The sequence below is a fragment of the Rhinoderma darwinii genome, chromosome 4 (genome assembly GCF_050947455.1).
Source record: "Rhinoderma darwinii isolate aRhiDar2 chromosome 4, aRhiDar2.hap1, whole genome shotgun sequence".
NCBI classification, from domain to species: Eukaryota; Metazoa; Chordata; class Amphibia; order Anura; family Rhinodermatidae; genus Rhinoderma; species Rhinoderma darwinii.
Genome location: NC_134690.1, coordinates 135,325,784 through 135,345,177, shown reverse-complemented (window position 1 = coordinate 135,345,177; position 19,394 = coordinate 135,325,784). Strand labels below are relative to the sequence as shown.

The 19,394-nt window shown below is 42.9% G+C and overlaps 1 protein-coding gene across 5 annotated transcripts in view; it reads left to right on the top strand.

Moving 5' to 3' along the window:
* Nucleotides 1-2,489: 2,489 nt before the first annotated feature.
* GOLIM4 (golgi integral membrane protein 4) overlaps nucleotides 2,490-19,394 on the top strand; it is a 148,793-nt gene continuing 131,888 nt past the window's right edge. For all 5 annotated transcript variants that reach the window (XM_075864037.1, XM_075864039.1, XM_075864038.1 and 2 more), the window contains exon 1: nucleotides 2,490-3,006. In XM_075864037.1, the coding sequence (XP_075720152.1) occupies nucleotides 2,820-3,006 (187 nt within the window). In that variant the 5' untranslated portion in view covers nucleotides 2,490-2,819. The remainder of the gene's footprint in view (nucleotides 3,007-19,394) is intronic.

Sequence of the window (19,394 nt, the reverse complement as noted above, 5' to 3'; positions counted from 1 at the left end):
TGATTCTACACTAATGGAATGCAGTCCGGTTTCCCCAAAAGTTTCGGATTTTGTGAATTATGAAACTTTTGGGGTTTGTAGTGTACAAATTATGGCATTTTACAGATTAGAAAAATTATCACTTGACCCAGATGGCCTTCCCCACGCAGCCTTCCCAAAATACACTGCAATTATCCCTCCTTCTACCCATATATGTTGCCATCACTTTAAAATACATGTTGACTTGGCATTAAAGAACTTGAAAGGGGTTGTATTTAAAGGGGTTTTTCCATCTTGGACATTTATGGTATATCCACAGGATATGCCATGAATGCCCGATAGATACTGGGACCCACCTATCTCTAGAATGGGGCCCCCTGAACACTGTTACACCATGTTCGGCTCCCGCTGCTTCCCAGCCACCTCCTGATGAGATGGACGTGAGTTAAATAAACAGCCGAGCTCGCTGAGCTGCGCTGTTTCCGTAACTCCTATAGAAGTGAATGGAAGTTATGGAAACAGCGTAGCACGGCAAACTACACTGTCTCCGTAGCTCCTGAGTTCCGGAAACAGCGTCGCTCGCCATGCTGTATTATTTCCATTCAGGGGCCCTGGTTTAGGGGGCACAGTTCTAGAGATAGGTGTGGGTCCCAGAGGTGGGACCCACATCTATCGGACATTGATGGCATATCCTGCTTCAAGTCTCAAGATGCGAGATCTTGCAAGTTATCATGAGATCTCGTGCTCTGTGTAAAAGATCTCTATATACAGTATTAGTATAACAGTTACCGATTGGTAACCATGGATACAGGAGTTACCAATCATTAACTGCTATGTTAATACAGTGTATATAGAGATCTTTTATACAGAATGTGACATATCACGATAACCAGCGAGATCTGGCATTCTGAGACTAGAGTCTGCCATGGGCAGGGCCGTATTTTGAGTTGGTGCTGCCCTAGGCACTTGTAGTGCTGTATCTCTCGAGAACACGGCTGTGTCTGCACTGCCAGAAGCTGGGCGTTCTGAAGAGAAGTGGATGATACTTCTCGTCAGAACGCCCAGCTAGTAAAAGTAGTAAAAACGCCCCGATGTACACACATAATACACGCCCAGTTGTACTTTTACTTTAAACACGCCCAGTTGGACTTTTGCAAGCCTCATTTGCATAAATACAAAAATGGTCATAACTTGGCCAAAAATGCTCGTTTTTTAAAAATAAAAACGTTACTGTAATCTACATTGCAGCGCCGATCTGCTGAAATAGCAGATAGGGGTTGCAAAATCTGGTGACAAAGCCTCTTTAATGTAAGCCAATCCATAATGTACAGTTACATCACAGTGGTTTAACGAGTTAAAGGAGCATAAACAACACAAACCCCCAAAAACATAATTAAATAGGTTGTCCAAGATTATTATAAATAACTGCTTTTATGTCATAAACAGTGCCACGCTAATCCATGGGCTTACTTTAAAAATACACACACACACACACACACACACACACACACACACACACGTTTGACTAAAAAAACTGAGCCTAAAACTGCACCTAAAACTCGCGAGCTCACGCTTTGCTGTGTGATTAAGGCCTCATTTACACGAGCGTAATATACGCGCGTGCGACGCACCTATATTACTCTATGGGGGCATGCAGACAGTCCGCGAGTTTTGCTCAGCGTGAGTGCGCTGAAAAAAACTCACGACATGTTCTATAATTGTGCGTTTTTCGCGCATCACGCACCCATTGATGTCAATGGGTTCGTGAAAACCACGAAGGTCGCACTGAAGCACTTCCGTGCGAACTGCGTGATTCGCGCAAGAGCTGTCAAACTGAATGTAAACCACGTGCTTTTCTGTTTACAAACATCCGAACGGAGTGTCTTAGACATGAGCGAACCGAACTTTACCGGGTTCGGCCGAACTCGTTTTGACCGAACCCGGCAGGAGACAGTCACTGTGCAGGGTGCTGAAAGAGTTAAACTGGTTCAGCACCCTGGACAGTGACTTCCGATTCCAATATAGCATAAATCTAAAATTGTTCATAACTTGCTCAAAAATTATTGTTTTTCAAAATTAAAACCACTGTTGTTATCTACATTACAGCGCCGATCACACGGTGACTTAGGCCGGGACACAGGTCGCACGGCCAAAGATCACTGTGTTAGTGCAGTGTCACGCTATCTGCATTGCAGTAATGAAATTACCAAAGTCGCCGTGTAGCCCGAGCCTTATGGTATGGTTTATTGTACTCCATATAAAAGCTATTCTTGAAAGTTTTTAATTATGGAATAAAACCCCTTTCAGTATTTCCTGAACATTATGTAAAGTTTGGTAAATAAATTATACTAGGGTGTCTGTATACATTATACTAGGGTGTCTGTGCTTTATTCATTTTATTATGTTCTGGAAGATTGTGATGCACTCATGTCTGTTGATCATTTTGTTATATTTCAATAAAGCAATTAGAAAAAAAAAAAAAGAAGAAAAAAAAAAAAGGGAAGCCGAGAGCCAGGGGATAGAGCTGGAGGCCCGCAGCAGTACACATTGCTGGGATGTTTTCTTAGGAGCCAGCCTTCCTTTGTGTGCTGCCGCTGAGTGGCAGGGAAAAAAGAAAAAAAACACACGGGAGGGTGACTTTTCGTGCACCAGTGGGATAGGGGAGTAGCATGCTAATTCCCTGCTTCCAGCGCCGCATTCCCGGGCAAGTCCAAGTGAAGTGAACGAGTAAAGTTGTCTGTACGTGGTAGCACTGCCACATACTGCGAGATGCCAGCCGTGCCAGCGTCTGCACACTTTTAATAGGCAGGAGCTCAACCTCCAGCTTAGCCCATGAGAGTATGGGAAACGGTATGTGCTCCAGAAGGCAGAAGAGGATATTCCAGGCTCTTGCCTTTCTAGCTGTGGCCATTGCGTTTATCTACGGAGCTTCGGTGAACTACGAGTTACAGAAGCAGCTGAAGAAAGCCGAATCGTTGGCACTCAAGTACCAGCAGCACCAGGAGTCCCTGTCCGCACAGCTGCAAGGTATGTACAGGATGAGCCACATGCACAGCTCTCCAGGTGTTGTGGAACTACAACTCCCATCCATCCTGCGCAAACTGCACTTCTCCAAGTCAGATTTGATGTGTTCTTTACAATGAAAAGTAGCATCCAAATTTACTTTAAATGTAAAACATATTTGTTATAGAAGTTGCAATTGTTTTGTTTGTTATATTGATCTTCATGTAATACACTGAGCATTGGTCTATTGATAATTGATATTGATAATATTTGTGTGTATACACGGGAGACCCGTCTAATTTGTATCTTTTTTGCCTTGCTCATTTATATTGGGCGACTATTGCTGATTTTCTTTACGTTAACATCCGCTTATCTGCAAGGAATGTCAGGGAAAGATCCTACCTCTAAAGTAAACTTTTCTGTCTGCTGCTCCTCCTCCCCCTTTAGGCGAATAGACGTGTACATATTCTAGAAAGCATCCAGGCCAGGAATAACTAGCACAAGCTGTGGAGGAACTGCTCACTATGTACTGGACATCAAAGTATACCAACAAAAACCGCAACAAAGTATCCATATTCTTTATAATGTAAACTCGTGCATTAAGGTGCTATAAATAATAACTTTGTTTCAGGAGTGTGATCATTGAAGCAACCGTACCTAGGAAAACCGGAAATAAACGGTTAATTTAATCAGAACAATCACTTACCAGCGCTCGTTCACGCTATGTTTTACCTTTTTTTTATTTTTTTGTAAATTCTTGGATTTTCAAATATATAAAGAAGGGGTACTGAAAAAAAAAGGGAGAGGGTCTTTTATTTTTATTTTTTCAATGTGATATATAACAGCAAACAGTGCAGTTGTGTATTAGGTGTATTTTTGTTATTATTGTGGGCTACGGGTGTAAAATGCCCCCAGAAATTCCACACCTGAAGCAGGCAATTTTTTTATTTTTTTTAGAACCAATACATTTTTATTATTTTTAAGTGAATATCTTGATGCTGCATTTAGTCACCTAAAGATTCAATAACCAATAGAATACAAATGAGACGAGGGAAACTGGCCATAGGGGGTTAAGTATTTTAGGTTGAACTACCAGTCCCAATATATTGTATAACGGGCTGAAACATTTTTATTTGGAAATGGTAGAACACTCGCTTGTCTTTACCCAGTACAGTGTCAATGGTACATGTTGGGTGACAGATTATCACATTTTCTGTATTTTTCAACATTCATAAATTATTATTTTTTTTTACTCCTTTTTTAGGGCCCCTGAGCCAAGTGAGCCCTGTAGGTATATTTATTCTAAAGGTGCCATATATGCCATCTCATGGTGCGCCTACATAGTTTACATATAGCGACTTCTGTAAAATGGGGTTTTCTGGGACTATAACATTGATGGGCTATCCTTAGGGTAGATGCAGGGAGATCCTTGTTTGATCAATGAGGGCCCCAGATCCTATTCAGCGTTTATCCATTTATAGTGGCTTGTCTGAGGTTATGGACACACAGTGCGGTTTTGTTGCGTTTGAAAACCGCATGCGGTCGGACATTATGAAGATGCAGTTAACGGCACAAAAAACACATTGTAATATAATGGCAGCAGTCTGTCCATAACAAACATTTCACCATTGACTTCTATTGAAAAATGACTTGCTGCAGTTTAAAAACGCAACATAAACGCACCGTGACTGCACCATGTGGCCTTACCATAAGGGTATGTTCACACGGCTTATTTTCTGCCGTAAACGCCCGAAAAATCGGATGCAGAACGCCTCCAAACATCTGCCCATTGATTTCAATGGGAAAACGGCGTTCTGTTCCGACGGAGCGTTTTTCGCAGGGTTTTTTTACACGTAAAAAAACGGCCGCGAAAAAGAAGTGCAGGACACTTCTAGGGACGTTTTTGGAGCTGTTTTTAATAGACTCCATTGAAAAAAGCTCCAAAAACGGCCATAAAAACCGCCACGAAAAACACTGCGAAAATCGCGAGTGGCACAAAAAAACATCTGAAAATCAGGAGCTTTTTTTCTCTTGAAAACAGCTCCGTATTTTGAGACGTTTTTGACTCTGCGTGTGAACATACCCTAAGGCCTTATTCACACGAACCTGTCCGTTTTGCACGGGCAAAAAACGCTGCATTTTGCGCGCGCAAAAGTTCAGTGTGACATGTATATGGTGCGTGGCTGCGTGATTTTCACGCAGCCGGCATCATTATGACACTCCCTTTTTATGTGACTACACAGTAAAGAAGGAGGGGATTTTATGTTTCCCTTCTCTTCTTTACCAGCTGTAGTGCGAATCGCGCGCGTCACCCGGAAGTGCTTCCGTCTGCCATGCTTGATTTGCACGCACCCATTGACTTCAATGCGTGCGTGCTGCGCGAAACACGGGCAAGTATAGGACATGTCGTGAGTTTTACGCCTCGCACATACGCTGCGTGAAAATCACTGACAGTCTGAACGGCCCCATTCACTAACATAGGTCCGTGCAACGCGCGTGAAAATCATATAACACGTTTGTGTGAATAAGGCCTAAATGTGCAACTGTGATTGGCACTGCAGCTCGGCCCAATTCACTTGCATGCGGCTGCAGTACCAGGCACAGTTGCAGCTATGCCTGGATACATATTCAAGGGGCCGCTGCGCTTACCTTGTTCTGATGCCCGGGTTCCTCCGTGATCAAACGTTGATGGCCTGCCCTATGTATAGCACGTGGGCGTAGCTATAGGGGTGCAGAGGTAGCAGTCGCACCCGGGCCCAGGGGTCTGAGGGGACCCAAAAGCCCCTCAGCAGCATAAGAAGACACCAGTATTATAAATGACATATGGTAGGTGGGGGCCCTGTTATAGATTTCGCATTGGTGCCCAGGAGCTTCAAGTTATGCCTCTGGTATAGCCCATCGATGTTTTACTCCCAGAAAACCCTACTTTCTAAAGTGCAAGAACACGTATAGATGCAATTTAATATTTTCTGTGCAATAACGCTGTCCATGAGTGACAAATAACTTACTTTTTTTTTTTCAGTACACATGCCATTTATTAGTTGCTCTATATGGACTGTATGTGTGGGATATTTCCATAGGACTCTATATCTATACAGAGCCACTTGCATAGATGTCCAAATGGGTGAAGTAAATAAACACCCCCCCCCCTCTCACTCCATCACAGTAAAGATTGTTGGTCAGTGGGGGTTGGGGTAAGGCTGCAATCACACATGCAGTTTTTTAAACCAAACGCAGGAGTGGAAACCTCTAAAGGGAAGACTGACACTATATATCTCCTCCTATGTGTTTGGCTTGCCACACAAACTGCATGTATTATTCCATTCTATGGCGCCTTCACACACACTTTTTTTTAAAATGTAAAGTGTTTTTGGTGTCATATTGTACAGGCATTTTTTTTTTCTAAATGCCATACTTAGAGCATGCCGCATTTATATAAAAGCCGCTGACCCTAAAAATGGCTTAAAAACACCTCAAACCATAGCACTATCTATTCTAGGTCATGTGTTTTTCATATTTCACTATACCTGGCCACAGCATTTTTAAACAAAAGAAAGTTGTGACAAACAGCACTGAAATTGTGATTGAATGCTGTGTGTGAATCCAGCTAAAGGCGTTTTGTTGGGTAAATTATTGAAGACTACGTACAAAGCGTTTTGGTTTGTGTGGCATTTTTAGGATCAGTGCCATGGGTATGGCATTTTTTCTTGCATTTCTCCCATAGGTTCCTGTAGAAGACTTAAAAAAACAGCGCAAAAAATGCATGTATAATCTTAGCAAAAAAAATAAAATCTACAAAAAATACCATGAAAAATGCTTAGGTCTCATGCACATGACCATAGAGGTGTGCACGGGCCGTGCTTTGCAGCTCAGACGGCAGCGGAGTGTCACCCGTGGCCGCCCGCAAATCACGTTCATTCATATCTATGAGCCTGGACCAGAAAACATGGCTGTAAGAAGACATGTCTGTTCTTTTTGCAGCCCAGGCTCCTGGGCAATGCACGGACCATGGAGACCACGGTCGTGTGCATGGGCCCATTGAAATGAATGGGGCCACAGTTCACCCGCAGATTTGCGGGTGAATTGCGGCCGCAAAAATACGTGCGCATGGGGCCTTCAAATGCATTACTTTTTTTTACATTTAAATGCTGAAAAAATAGTGTGTGTTTAAAGAGGCTCTGTCACCAGATTTTGCAACCCCTATCTCCTATTGCAGCAGATAGGCGCTGCAATGTAGATAAGAGTAACGTTTTTTGTTTTTTTTTAAACGAGCATTTTTGGCCAAGTTATGACCATTTTTATATTTATGCAAATGAGTCTTTCTAAAGTACAACTGGGCGTGTTTAAAGTAAAAGTCCAACTGGGCGTGTATTATGTGCGTACATCGGGGCGTTTTTACTTCTTTTACTAGCTGGGCGTTGTGAATGGGAGTGTATGATGCTGACGAATCAGCATCATCCACTTCTCTTCAGAACGCCCAGCTTCTGGCAGTGCAGACACACAGCGTGTTCTCGAGTGATCACGCTGTGACGTCACTCACTTCCTGCCCCAGGTCCTGCATCGTGTCGGACGAGCGAGGACACATCGGCACCAGAGGCTACAGTTGATTCTGCAGCAGCATCGGCGTTTGCAGGTAAGTCGATGTAGCTACTTACCTGCAAACGCTGATGCAGAATCAACTGTAGCCTCTGGTGCCGATGTGTCCTCGCTCGTCCGACACGATGCAGGACCTGGGGCAGGAAGTGAGTGACGTCACAGCGTGATCTCTTGAGAACACGGCTGTGTCTGCACTGCCAGAAGCTGGGCGTTGTGAAGAGAAGTGGATGATACTTCTCGTCAGAACGCCCAGCTAGTAAAAGTAGTAAAAACGTCCCGATGTACGCACATAATACACGCCCAGTTGTACTTTAGAAAGACTCATTTGCATGAATATAAAAATGGTCATAACTTGGCCAAAAATGCTCGTTTTTAAAAAAAACAAAAAACGTTACTGTAATCTCCATTGCAGCGCCTATCTGCTGCAATAGCAGATAGGGGCTGCAAAATCTGGTGACAGAGCCTCTTTAAAGCTCAAGGGACAGCCAAATGTCAGAGATCAATAGATACATGGCATACATGAGCGCAGTGTATACAGTAAGCAGCAATGCTGTTCATTGTATTCGGTCCAGCAATCACATAACAAAACTTGTGAGCCCTACAGTGGGAAAGAGTAAAGTAAATAAAAAATATATAGCTATAATGTCCTCAACGATCTCTTATGCAATGAAAACTGTACATGTGTATATCAAAATGTCAAAAAAGGTTTACTTCTCATTTATTTTTATATTTTTTAAAGGCAAAAAAAAGTAAGAAATCGGTGTATCACAAAAAAAAGACACCAAGAATATTTGGGTAATCTAGCCAAACGAAAAAAGTTACAGCCGTTAAACTTGATGTGCTGATAATTAATTTCTGTAGAAACAACCCCATTCAGATAAATGAAACGGATTTTTAGTTGCAGACATTTCTGCAACAAAATCTGCAGCTTGTGCAGGAGGTCAACAAACTGGTACTAAAGTGGTTAACATGATAGCTCATAAATAGGTGATCACATGACATATCTCTGCTCTTCATTTAAATATGATCGCAGAAAAGTCCATAATGGAGCTATGCCACAGGAACAAAGAAATACTGTTTCCCCAGCCCAGAGCTTCACCTGGGTAAATGCTGCAAGAATTTGTCATGACTCCGTCACTTTCTGCTGGCACCCCCACACAAGCACACAACACTGACAAGCAAATAAAACCTTTACCACCACAAATCTGACATATTGGGGAAGATTTACTAGTACTGTCTCAAATATAGACTTAAAATTAGAAGATTGCTGGATGATAAATTTGGAGGATCTTTAGACGCTTCTGTCCAACTTTAACCATCTCTTGGTTGGCTTACTTTAGACAACTTTTTTTGCGCCAATAATCTTAAAGGGAATGTTTTGCAAATTAAAAAAATAATTTAAGTGAGTTACTTACTTATTTTTATTATATTTTCTAAGTTTTTTGCTGTATTTTTTCAAAATGAAATAATAATTTGAAATTTTTTCCAATGTTAGCCACCAGAGGTAAAACGTCCCAGAATTACAGCAAGGTGAAGGGAAAGCACCCTGACTCAACCCCCCCCCCCCCACTCCCTATTTTTGGCTACAAGCCAGGAAAAGGTGTCTTCAAATTGCTAAGCAATGTCCTGCTCCCATTTTGGGAGAGCTTTTACAATGCAGCTGGTAGAAGCTATAGGACACACCAAAAGGCTAAGGCTGGATTCACACGAGGTCATTACGTCCGTAATTGACGGGCGTATTTCAGCCGCAAGTCCCGGACCGAACACAGTGCAGGGAAAACATGATTACAGTACGGGACAGTTGTCCGACAGCGAGGCAGGGACTCCTAGCGTCGTACATAACTATGATGCTAGGAGCCCGGCTCCCTGCAGTGTGTTTGGTTCGGGATTAGTGGCCAAAATACGTCCGTCAATTACGGACGTAATGACCTCGTGTGAATCCAGCCTTAGGCACACACAGCACCGTAATTTCAGCCGTAACGGACGCTGCCGTGTGAACATACCCTAAGAGTGATGAAAGTCAAGACCCTGTGGTGAATGACTTTTCAGTTGACAGGTTCACACGGTGTGTATTTGACGTTGTTTTTTGGCAAATTTTACGTGCCAAAAACTGCATATAAAAATTCTTGATTACGCTTTTCATTTAAATAATTGGTAAAGCGCGCGGTTGCTACATACAACATGTGTTTTTAAAAAACGCATTGTGTAAATCAAGGTGTCGAGTCAATTCCTCTGCACGTAAAACACGACAAATGTTCCCAGTCAATAGGAGTCCTAATTATGTGCCAAAAAACGTGCAAAAAGCACACCCAAAATACGTGCAAAAAAAGCGTCAAACGCTTGATTATGCTTCCCATTTTCATCAATGGGAAAGCGAGCTGTTAGTTTTTTACGCAAACTTTTTTTAAAAACATGTTGCGTAAAAAAGAAGCGCTCGATCATTTCTTTGGTGCATAAAATGCGCCAAATGTTCCCATGGTGATGATGATGATGTTTCATCCCATGTCACCGCTGCAGCCAATCACAGGCTGTAGAAGTGGTCGCGCCGTTCTGGATGATGTCAGAAGGCCTGCCTCCAGGGATGACGCTTCATCCCACGTGACCGCCTCTGCAGCCAATCACAGGCTGCAGCGGCCACATGGACTGCCGCGTCATACAGGAAGGTCGGACTGGAGGAAGAAGAGGGACTCGTCACTAAGACGACCGGGGTACGTATGAACTGCTTTTTATTTTATTTTTATCAGCAGCATCTTCTCTCTATCAGTGCTGGATAGAGATAAGTGGCTGCCGATTAGTGTAATATCTCTAATATACTTCTGCCCGCTCGGCCGTTGCTAGGCAACGGCTTCGTCACACACTGACGGCACACGGATGCCTTCCGTGTGCCTTCAGTTTTTTTGTTAGCCCCATTGACTTGCATGGGCCTCACGGTCACGGAATCTCGGACCAAAGTAGGACATGCTCTACTTTTGTCGGAACGGAGCAACGGGACCGTCAAAAAAACTGAAGTGTGCATGACCCCATTGAAATGAATGGGTCAGGGTGCTAGCCGTCAGAAAAACGGCTAGCACCCTGAAGAAAAAGACTGAAGTGGGCATGAAGCCTTATCAAGATACCCAGTAGTAATACCCAGCAGATCACACTTCTGAGACTCACTGTTGGCAGTCTCCTTGCTAGCGTACTATCCCCTCCACATTTTTTCCTCCTTAGATACCGATATGCTTTTGATTTCTCCTTTCCCATTTCTATCCTCACTTGCATCCTCCTAAGGGGCTTATTCAGACTAACGTGGGGAAACTCGGACGTGAAAAACTGAAGTTTCGTCTGAATAAGCCCTAACATTGAACTGTACTGACAAAGGAAATCATTTTGTACTAGTACCAACATAAATGTCTTACTTTATTCTGTTCATATCGAGGTTGTTTGTATGTTAACTGTTAGGACGCCATGTATACATTTTTTATTCTACATTATTGTTTTGACAAAGTTTTGTGTTTCAAACAATACTTTTTCTCAATGTTGAGTACTTTGTATGTTGGTACGGCTGAATTTTCTGCACATTTTTAATTTAGCATATCAAAATGTAATGATTATTAGGGTATGTTCACACGAGCTTCTTAGATGCAGAAAATAGACACCAATGAACACAAGTTCCTTGCAGTTTTTCTATAGCCGTCATTTACATCTCTTGTTTTGTCAGTGACAAATAACCCTTGTGGTAATTTTATCCTAGGATTCATTTGACGTGGGTTCTCCGTTTGTAACGCACATGGAAATGTGAGAATTATGTATTAAGAACGGTCAACGGAAAAGAGTTCAACCACAATTTTGCTTTCAACAGCACAAAAAAAAAACCTGGAAATGTGAATTCTGATTGGTTGTTATAGGAAACAAGCTACTAATTTCTCTCAGATGGTTGTAATAGACAAGGCATATTTAAATGAGAACTGCCTAGAACATTATATCATATAGAGGTATTGACGTAACAAAAAACTGGGCAGGAGATCGTAATTCAGATAAACTTTGGGTCTGTGCTGACAAAACCATTTTTAATTAATTTAAATCAGTTCCATTGGTCAGAACACTTATCAGCTGTGATATAAAACATTTTAGCCACTATGAGGGCTTCTCCACACGTAACGGAATTGCTGAAGAAAATTTCTGCAGCAAATCCGTTGAAAGCAGTAGACTTTCCGCTGCGAAAAAAACGCACCATTTCCTGCGTTTTTGAATGCACAAAATGGTGTGGATTTTGCTGCGTTTTTCTCAATGTTGGGGGATGGTGACGTCTCCTCTGAAAAACGCAGCGATTCAGTCACTTTCCGCAGCAGGAATGGACATGCTGCAGTACGAAAAATACACACCACAGGTCAATTTCTGGACGGAATTTTTACGCAGCGTGTGGATGAGATTTGTTAAATACTACTACTGTATTCTGCAGCGTATTTTCCATCCGCAATTTCGGACGGAAGATACGCAGCAATTCCGCTACGTAAGGACAAGCCCTAAGGGTACCGAAATACTACATATACACCATATGGCTTTATTTACCATATTAGACATTTATGGCATATCCTCAGGATATGCCATAAAAGTCTTATAGATGCAGTACCTATAACGTGACCCTCGTTTACCTCGTGTGACAGCCGCAGACTTCAGGTGGGGACTAGTGAAGATAGGGCAGTGCATGTCGCTTTCCATTCTGTTGTATAAGGGTATGTTCACACGCTTAACCAAAAACGTCTGAAAATACGGAGCGGTTTTCAAGGGGAAAAAGTTTCTCAACGTTTTTTTACGGCCGTTTTTGTATAGAGTCAATGAAAAACGGCTCCAAAAAGGCTCAAGAAGTGACATGCACTTCTTTTTTGCTTTTTCAAAACGGCCACGTAAAAAAACTGCCCATCGTTCTGTTTCCGACTTTTCGGCCTGAAAAATGGCCGAAAGTAAGCCGTGTGAACATACCCTGAGAGTAAGGGCTTATTCAGACGAACGTGATATACGTCCGTGCAACGCGCGTGATTTTCACGCGCCTCGCACGGACCTATGTTAGTCTATGGGGCCGTGCAGACTGTCCGTGAATGTCCTATATTTGTGCGTTGTTCGCACATCACGCACCCATTGAAGTCAATGGGTGCGTGAAAATCATGCGCAGCACACGGAAGCACTTCCGTGTGACGCGCGTGATTCGCGCAACAGCAGTCAAAACTATGATTGGAAACAGAAAAGCACCATGTGCTTTTCTGTTTACAAACATAGAAACAGAGTCATAATGATGGCGGCTGCACGAAAATCACGCAGCCTCGCATCAAACGTGGCTGACACACGGAGCTGTTAAATATATTTTGCTTGCGCAAAACGCCACGCTTTTTGCGCGCAAAAATGCACACGCTCGTGCAAATCCGGCCTTATGGAAACAGCTGAGCAGCGCTTGTCCTTCCTCTACTAGTCCTCTTCTGGAATTGGCAGCTTGCAGCCGCCGCACCAGGCGAAGTGTTTTTTTTTTATTAACCCCCGTTCTCAATATAGGTGCGGGTCTCCGAGTTGTGACCCACATCTATCAGACACCTATGGCATATCCTCTGGCTATGCCATAAATATGTCTAATGCCACATTCATATCACGATTAGGCCTTCTGTTGGACGTATACATTAGAAAGACCCCTGACGCATACCTCTGACGAAAGGCCCAAACAAATCCAACTTTATGCCATACAGTGGAATAAGGCGCTCGGGGATCAGCCCTGGGAAAACTCCTGAAGTCACTGTCCACATATGGACGGTAAAATCAGGAGCTTTCCCAGGGCCAGAGTCTTGTGGCAGAGCATCTTCTAGAGTTCTGCCCCAGGATCCCGCTGCTGTATAAGCTCCCAACGTCACTGTCCATATATGGACAGTGATGTAGGGAGTTCCCTGAGGTAAACCTTTAACGTATACCTGTGACGGATGCCATACAGTGGCATCTGTCACCCATAGGCTACCATATTAAAAAACATATACCGTGTGATATATGTTTTTTTGGGGGATCCCAAAGGATGGGATAGCGTAGTCTACTACACTATTCCATCCATCATAAAAAGGTATACCGACAAAAACCAGCCCAACAGAAGCCAAAAGGAAACTCTTTTGGTCTTTGTTAGGATAACAGAGCCCTTTGAACAGGTTTATCGTGTACGTTGTGAGCTTTCCCGACGTACACAATAAACGTTGGGCAATAACGTGATGTGAATGGGGCCTAAGATGGGAATCCCCTTTAAAAATTTTCATAATTTTCCTGTTCTCTAATTTTATACCATATTTTTTAGGTTATACGAAGCAGTTTTTAATAAGAAAAAAAAAAATCTTGCTAAAAAGCGTGTGCGTCTTTTAGTCAGGGGGTCTGGTGGTGCCCCCAAAACCCTAATGCAGGGAGGATGAGATATACACTAGAACACCAGATAGTGTATATCTCTTGTATCAAGGAAACGAGTGTTACCAAAGACCACCATTGAATCAAATATTAACCCTTCCACTACCCTAGACCTCCAGCGCTGGGGGTGTTAACCCTTCCACTTACGAAGACCACCTGAGAAGTCAATCTAAAATTGTCCTTATTTTATATAGCCCAAACTTGGATGTGTCTTAGGCTGGGTTCACACGAGCATGTTACGTTCATAATGGACAGAACATATTTCGGCCGCAAGCCCCGGACCGAACACACTGCAGGGAGCCGGGCTCCTAGCACCATATTTATGTACGATGCTAGGAGTCCCTGCCTCTCCGTGGAACTACTGTCCTGTACTGAAAACATGATTACACTACGGGACAGTTGTCCTGCAGCGAGGCAGGGACTCCTAGCATCGTACGTAACTATGATGCTAGGAGCCCGGCTCCCTGCAGTGTGTTCGGTCCGGGACTTGCGGCTCAAATACGTTCCGTCCATTACGGACGTAACATGCTCGTGTGAACCCAGCCTTAGGCCTCATTTACACGAGCGTAATATACGCGCGTGCTTTTCACGCGTGTCGTACGCACCTATATTAGTCTATGGGGCAGTGTAGACGATGCGTGAATTTTGCGCAGCGCGAGTGCGTTGCGTAACACTCACGACATGTTCTATAATCGTGCGTTTTTCGCGCATCACGCACCCATTGAAGTCAATGGGTGCGTGAAAACCACGCATGCCGCACGGAAGCACTTCCGTGCGAACTGCGTGATTCGCGCAAGAGCTGTCTAAAGGATGAATGTAAACAGAAAAGCACCACGTGCTTTTCTGTTTACAAACATCCAAACGGAGTGTCAAATTAAAGATGAGCGCACCGAACTTCACCGGGTTCGGCCGAACTCGTTTTGACCGAACCCGGCAAAAAATGTTCGACGGCAGGAGACAGTCACTGTCGAGGGTGCTGAAAGAGTTAAACTGGTTCAGCACCATGGACAGTGACTTCCGATCACAATATACATATACGTGTAAAAAAAACAAGAGGTTCTGACTTACCGGGATGACAATTCAGTCCAAGTGACAGCTGCAGCCAATCGCAGGCCAAGCACAGCCTGCAGCCAATCACAGGCTGCAGCGGTCTCATGGACTGCTGCGTCATCCTGGGAGGTGGGGCCGGATGACAAGAGAGGGACGCTTCACCAAGGCAACGGCCGGGAGACCGGACTGGAGGAAGCAGGAAGTTCATGGTAAGTATGAACGTCTTTTTTGGATTCACAGGTTGGTGTATATTGTGCTCGGAACTCACTGTCGAGGGTGCTGAAAGAGTTACTGCCGATCAGTTAGCTCTTTCAGCACCTTGGACAGTGACGGGCGTCGACTAGCCTCATCTCTATGATGGCGGCTGCGCGAAAATCACGCAGCCGCGCATCATACACAGATGACACACGGAGCTGTCAAATGCCTTTTGCGCGTGCAAAACGCAGCGTTTTTTGCGCGCGCAAAACGCAGCGTTTTTTGCGCGCGCAAAACGCACACGCTCGTGTAAATCAGGCCTTATAGTACAAACAATACAAGTTTACAGCACTAGAACTATACATACATTATAATCACTTAGTCCCTGACCCCAGTAGGGTTCACAGTTTAATTGCACTATATAAGACACATTCAAACCAATTTCATAAGGCCTAATCAGTATGTTTTAGGGACTGTTTGCATCAGCGTTGCCCTTCCGTTGAGGGCTTCCATCGGAGGTTTCCGTCGGGTTAACCACTAAACTGAAAACATTTAATCAAAACAACGGAACCCTGTAACAACGGTGACAAACGGAATCCTTTAGCAACGTTTTCGTCACCATTGTGATCAATGGTGAGGGAAATGGAAGCTAAGGTTTCAGTTTGTCTTTCCGTTGAGGGGTTAACCCGACGGAAACCTCTGACTGAACCCCTTAACGGAAGGGCAACGCTAATGTGAACACAGCCTTGGTGACAATGAAAAAAATTATAGAAGTTAAGATGTCACGTAACATCCAACGCTTAATTAAATCATCTGATGCATACTGTGGAAAGAATCTGCTTTAGCCTCCTTAATGAACTATTTAACCCCTTAAGGACACAGCCTGTTTTGGCCTTCAGGACACAGCCGATTTTTTCAAATCTGACATGTTTCACTTTATGTGGTAATAACTCCGGAATGCTTTTACCTATCCAAGCGATTCTGAGATTGTTTTCTCGTGACATATTGGACTTTATGTTACTGGCAAAATTTGCTCGATACATTAAGTATTTAATTGTGAAAAACACCAAAATGTAGCGAAAAATTGCAAAAATTTGCATTTTTCTAAATTTATATGTATCAGCTTGTAAGACAGGCAGTCATACCACACAAAATTGTTGCTAATTAACATCACCCATATGTCTACTTTAGATTGGCATCGTTTTTTGAACATCCTTTTATTTTTCTATGACATCACAAGGCTTAGAACTTTAGCAGCAATTTCTCACATTTTCAAGAAAATTTCAAAAGGCTATTTTTACAGGGGCCAGTTCAGTTGTGAAGTGGATTTTAGGGCCTTATATATTAGAAACCCTCGATAAGTCACCCCATTTTAAAAACTTCACCCCTCAAAGTATTCAAAACAGCATTTAGAAAGTTTCTTAACCCTTTAGATGTTTCACAGGAATTAAGGCAAACTAGATGTGAAATGTTCAAATTTCTTTTTTTTTTTGCAGAAATTCATTTTTCATCTATTTTTTTTGTAACACAGAAAGTTTTACCAGAGAAACGCAACTCAATATCTATTGCCCAGATTCTGCAGTTTTTAGAAATATTCCACATGTGGCCCTAGGGGGCTTATAGACTGAAGCACCGGCCTCAGAAGCAAAGGAACACCTAGAGGATTTTGGGGCCTCCTTTTTATTAGAAAATATTTTAGGCTCCATGTCGGATCTGAAAGGCTCTTGCGGCACCAAAACAGTGGAAATCCCCCAAAAGTGACACAATTTTGGAAACTATACCCCTTGAGGAAATTATCTAGGGGTATAGTGAGCATTTTGACCCCGCAGGTTTTTTGCAGAAATTATTGGAAGTAGGCCGTGAAAATGAAAATCTACATTCTTTCAAAGAAAATGTAGGTTTAGCTAATTTTTTCTAATTTCCACAAGGACTAAAAGGAGAAAATGCACCACTACTTTTGTAAAGCAATTTCTCCCGAGTAAAACAATACCCCGCATGTGGTCATAAACGGCTTTTTGGACACACGGCGGAGCTTAGAAGGGAAAGAGCGCCATTTGGCTTTTGGAGCTCAAATTTAGCAGGAATGGTTTGCGGAGACCACGTCGCATTTGCAAAGCCCCTAAGGGACCAAAACAGTGAAAACACCAAAAAAGTGACTCCATTTAGGAAACTACACCCCTTGAAGAATTCATCTAGGGGTGTAGTGAGCATTTTGAACCCACAGGGGTTTCATAGATTTTATTAGAATTGGGCAGTGAAGATAAAAAAAATCATTTTTTTCCAATAAGACGTAGCTTTAGCTCAACATTTTTCATTTTCTCAACAAATAAAGGAATAAAAGAACCCCAACATTTGTAAAGCAACTTCTCTGGAGTACGGCAATACCCCATTTGTGGTCATAAACTGCTGTTTGGGCACACGGCAAGGATCAGAAGAGAAGGAGTGCCATTTGGCTTTTGGAGCACAGATTTTGCTGGATTGGTTTCTTGACACCATGTCACTTTTGCAAAGCTCCTAAGGTGTCAGTACAGTGGAAACTCCCCAAAAGTGATTCCATTCACAAAACTACACCCCTTGTGGAGTTCATCTAGGGGTGTAGTGAGCATTTTGACCCCACAGGTGTTTCATAGATTTTATTAGAATTGGGCAGTGAAAATAAAAAAAAATCCTTTTTCTTCAATAAGACGTAGTTTTAGCTGAAAATTTTTCATATTCTCAACAAATAAATGTAAAAGAGCACCACAACACTTGTAAAGCAACTTCTCCTGTGTATGACAATACCACATATGTGGTCATAAACTGCTGTTTAGGCACAGAGTAGGGCACAGAAGGGAAGGAGCGCCATTTGGCTTTTGGAGTACAGATTTTGCTGGATTGGTTTCTGGGCGCTATATCGCATTTGCAAAGTCCCTGTGGGACCAAAACAGTGGATCCCCCCCAGAAGTGACCCCATTTTGGAAACTACACCCCTCAAGGTATTCACCTAGGGGTGTAGTGAGCATATTAACCCCACAGGTGATTGGCAGAAATTGGTGTGCACGTGATGTTGCAGAGTGAAAATGGTTTTTCAATAGATATGCCAATAACCAGCTTGTGCCACTGGAGACACACACCCCAAAAATTATTAAAAGGGTTCTCCCGGGTATGGCGATGCCATATATGTGGAAGTAAACTGCTGTTTGGGCACACTGTAGGGTTCAGAAGGGAGGTAGAGCCATTTGGCTTTTGGAGCGTGGATTTTGCTTGGTAGTAGTTTTGTTTGGAGTCTTACTGGTGTTTCCGTTTATAATGTCGGGGTACATGTAAGGCGGGCGGAGTATATAAGGGGCATAGTCAGGTGGTATAGTGGGGTAAAAAAAATAAAAAATAATAATCCATAGATGTGTGTTATGCTGTGACACAATCCTTTCTGCACAGGCCGGTGTCGCACTAATCAATGGTCTTTACTTATCCCCCTTTTGGTCCGCACTCGGCACCTTTGAAGTTTGGGGAATTTTGCTGGGAAGTGTTGTCCTGGTATAATACGGGCACCCTCGCTTCCAGCAGATATGTTTGGGCCCTCCCCTTCCTGTATCCCTAATTTTAGGGGCCTTGATAATTCGCCACTTGAAACAGAAGAAATGTTCCCCTCGGGCACAACTGCATATTTTTATTTCCTGGCTTATTGGTGCCTTGACTAATTTTATTTTTTCATAGACGTAGTGGTATGAGGGCTGGTTTTTTTTGCGGGACGAGCTGTAGTTATTATTGGTACCATTTTGGGGTACATGCGACTTTTTGATCACTTGTTATCCTTTTTTTTTTGGGTGGCAAGGTGACAAAAAACAGCAATTCTGGCATATTTTTTTTGTTCTTTTTATACAGCGTTCGCCACGTGTTATAAATTACATGTTACCTTTATTCTGCGGGTCAGTCCGATTCCGGTGATACCTAATTTATAGCACTTTTTATGTTTTACAACTTTTTGCACAATAAAATAACTTTTGTAAAGAGAATGGATTTTTTCTGTCGCCAAGTTGTGAGAGCCATAACGGTTTTAAATTTTTCGTCGGCGGAGCTGTATGAGGGCTTGTTTTTAGCGAGACGAGTTATAGTTTTTATAGACACCATTTTTAGGTACATGCGACTTTTTGATCACTTTTTATTTCAATTTTTGGAAGACAAAG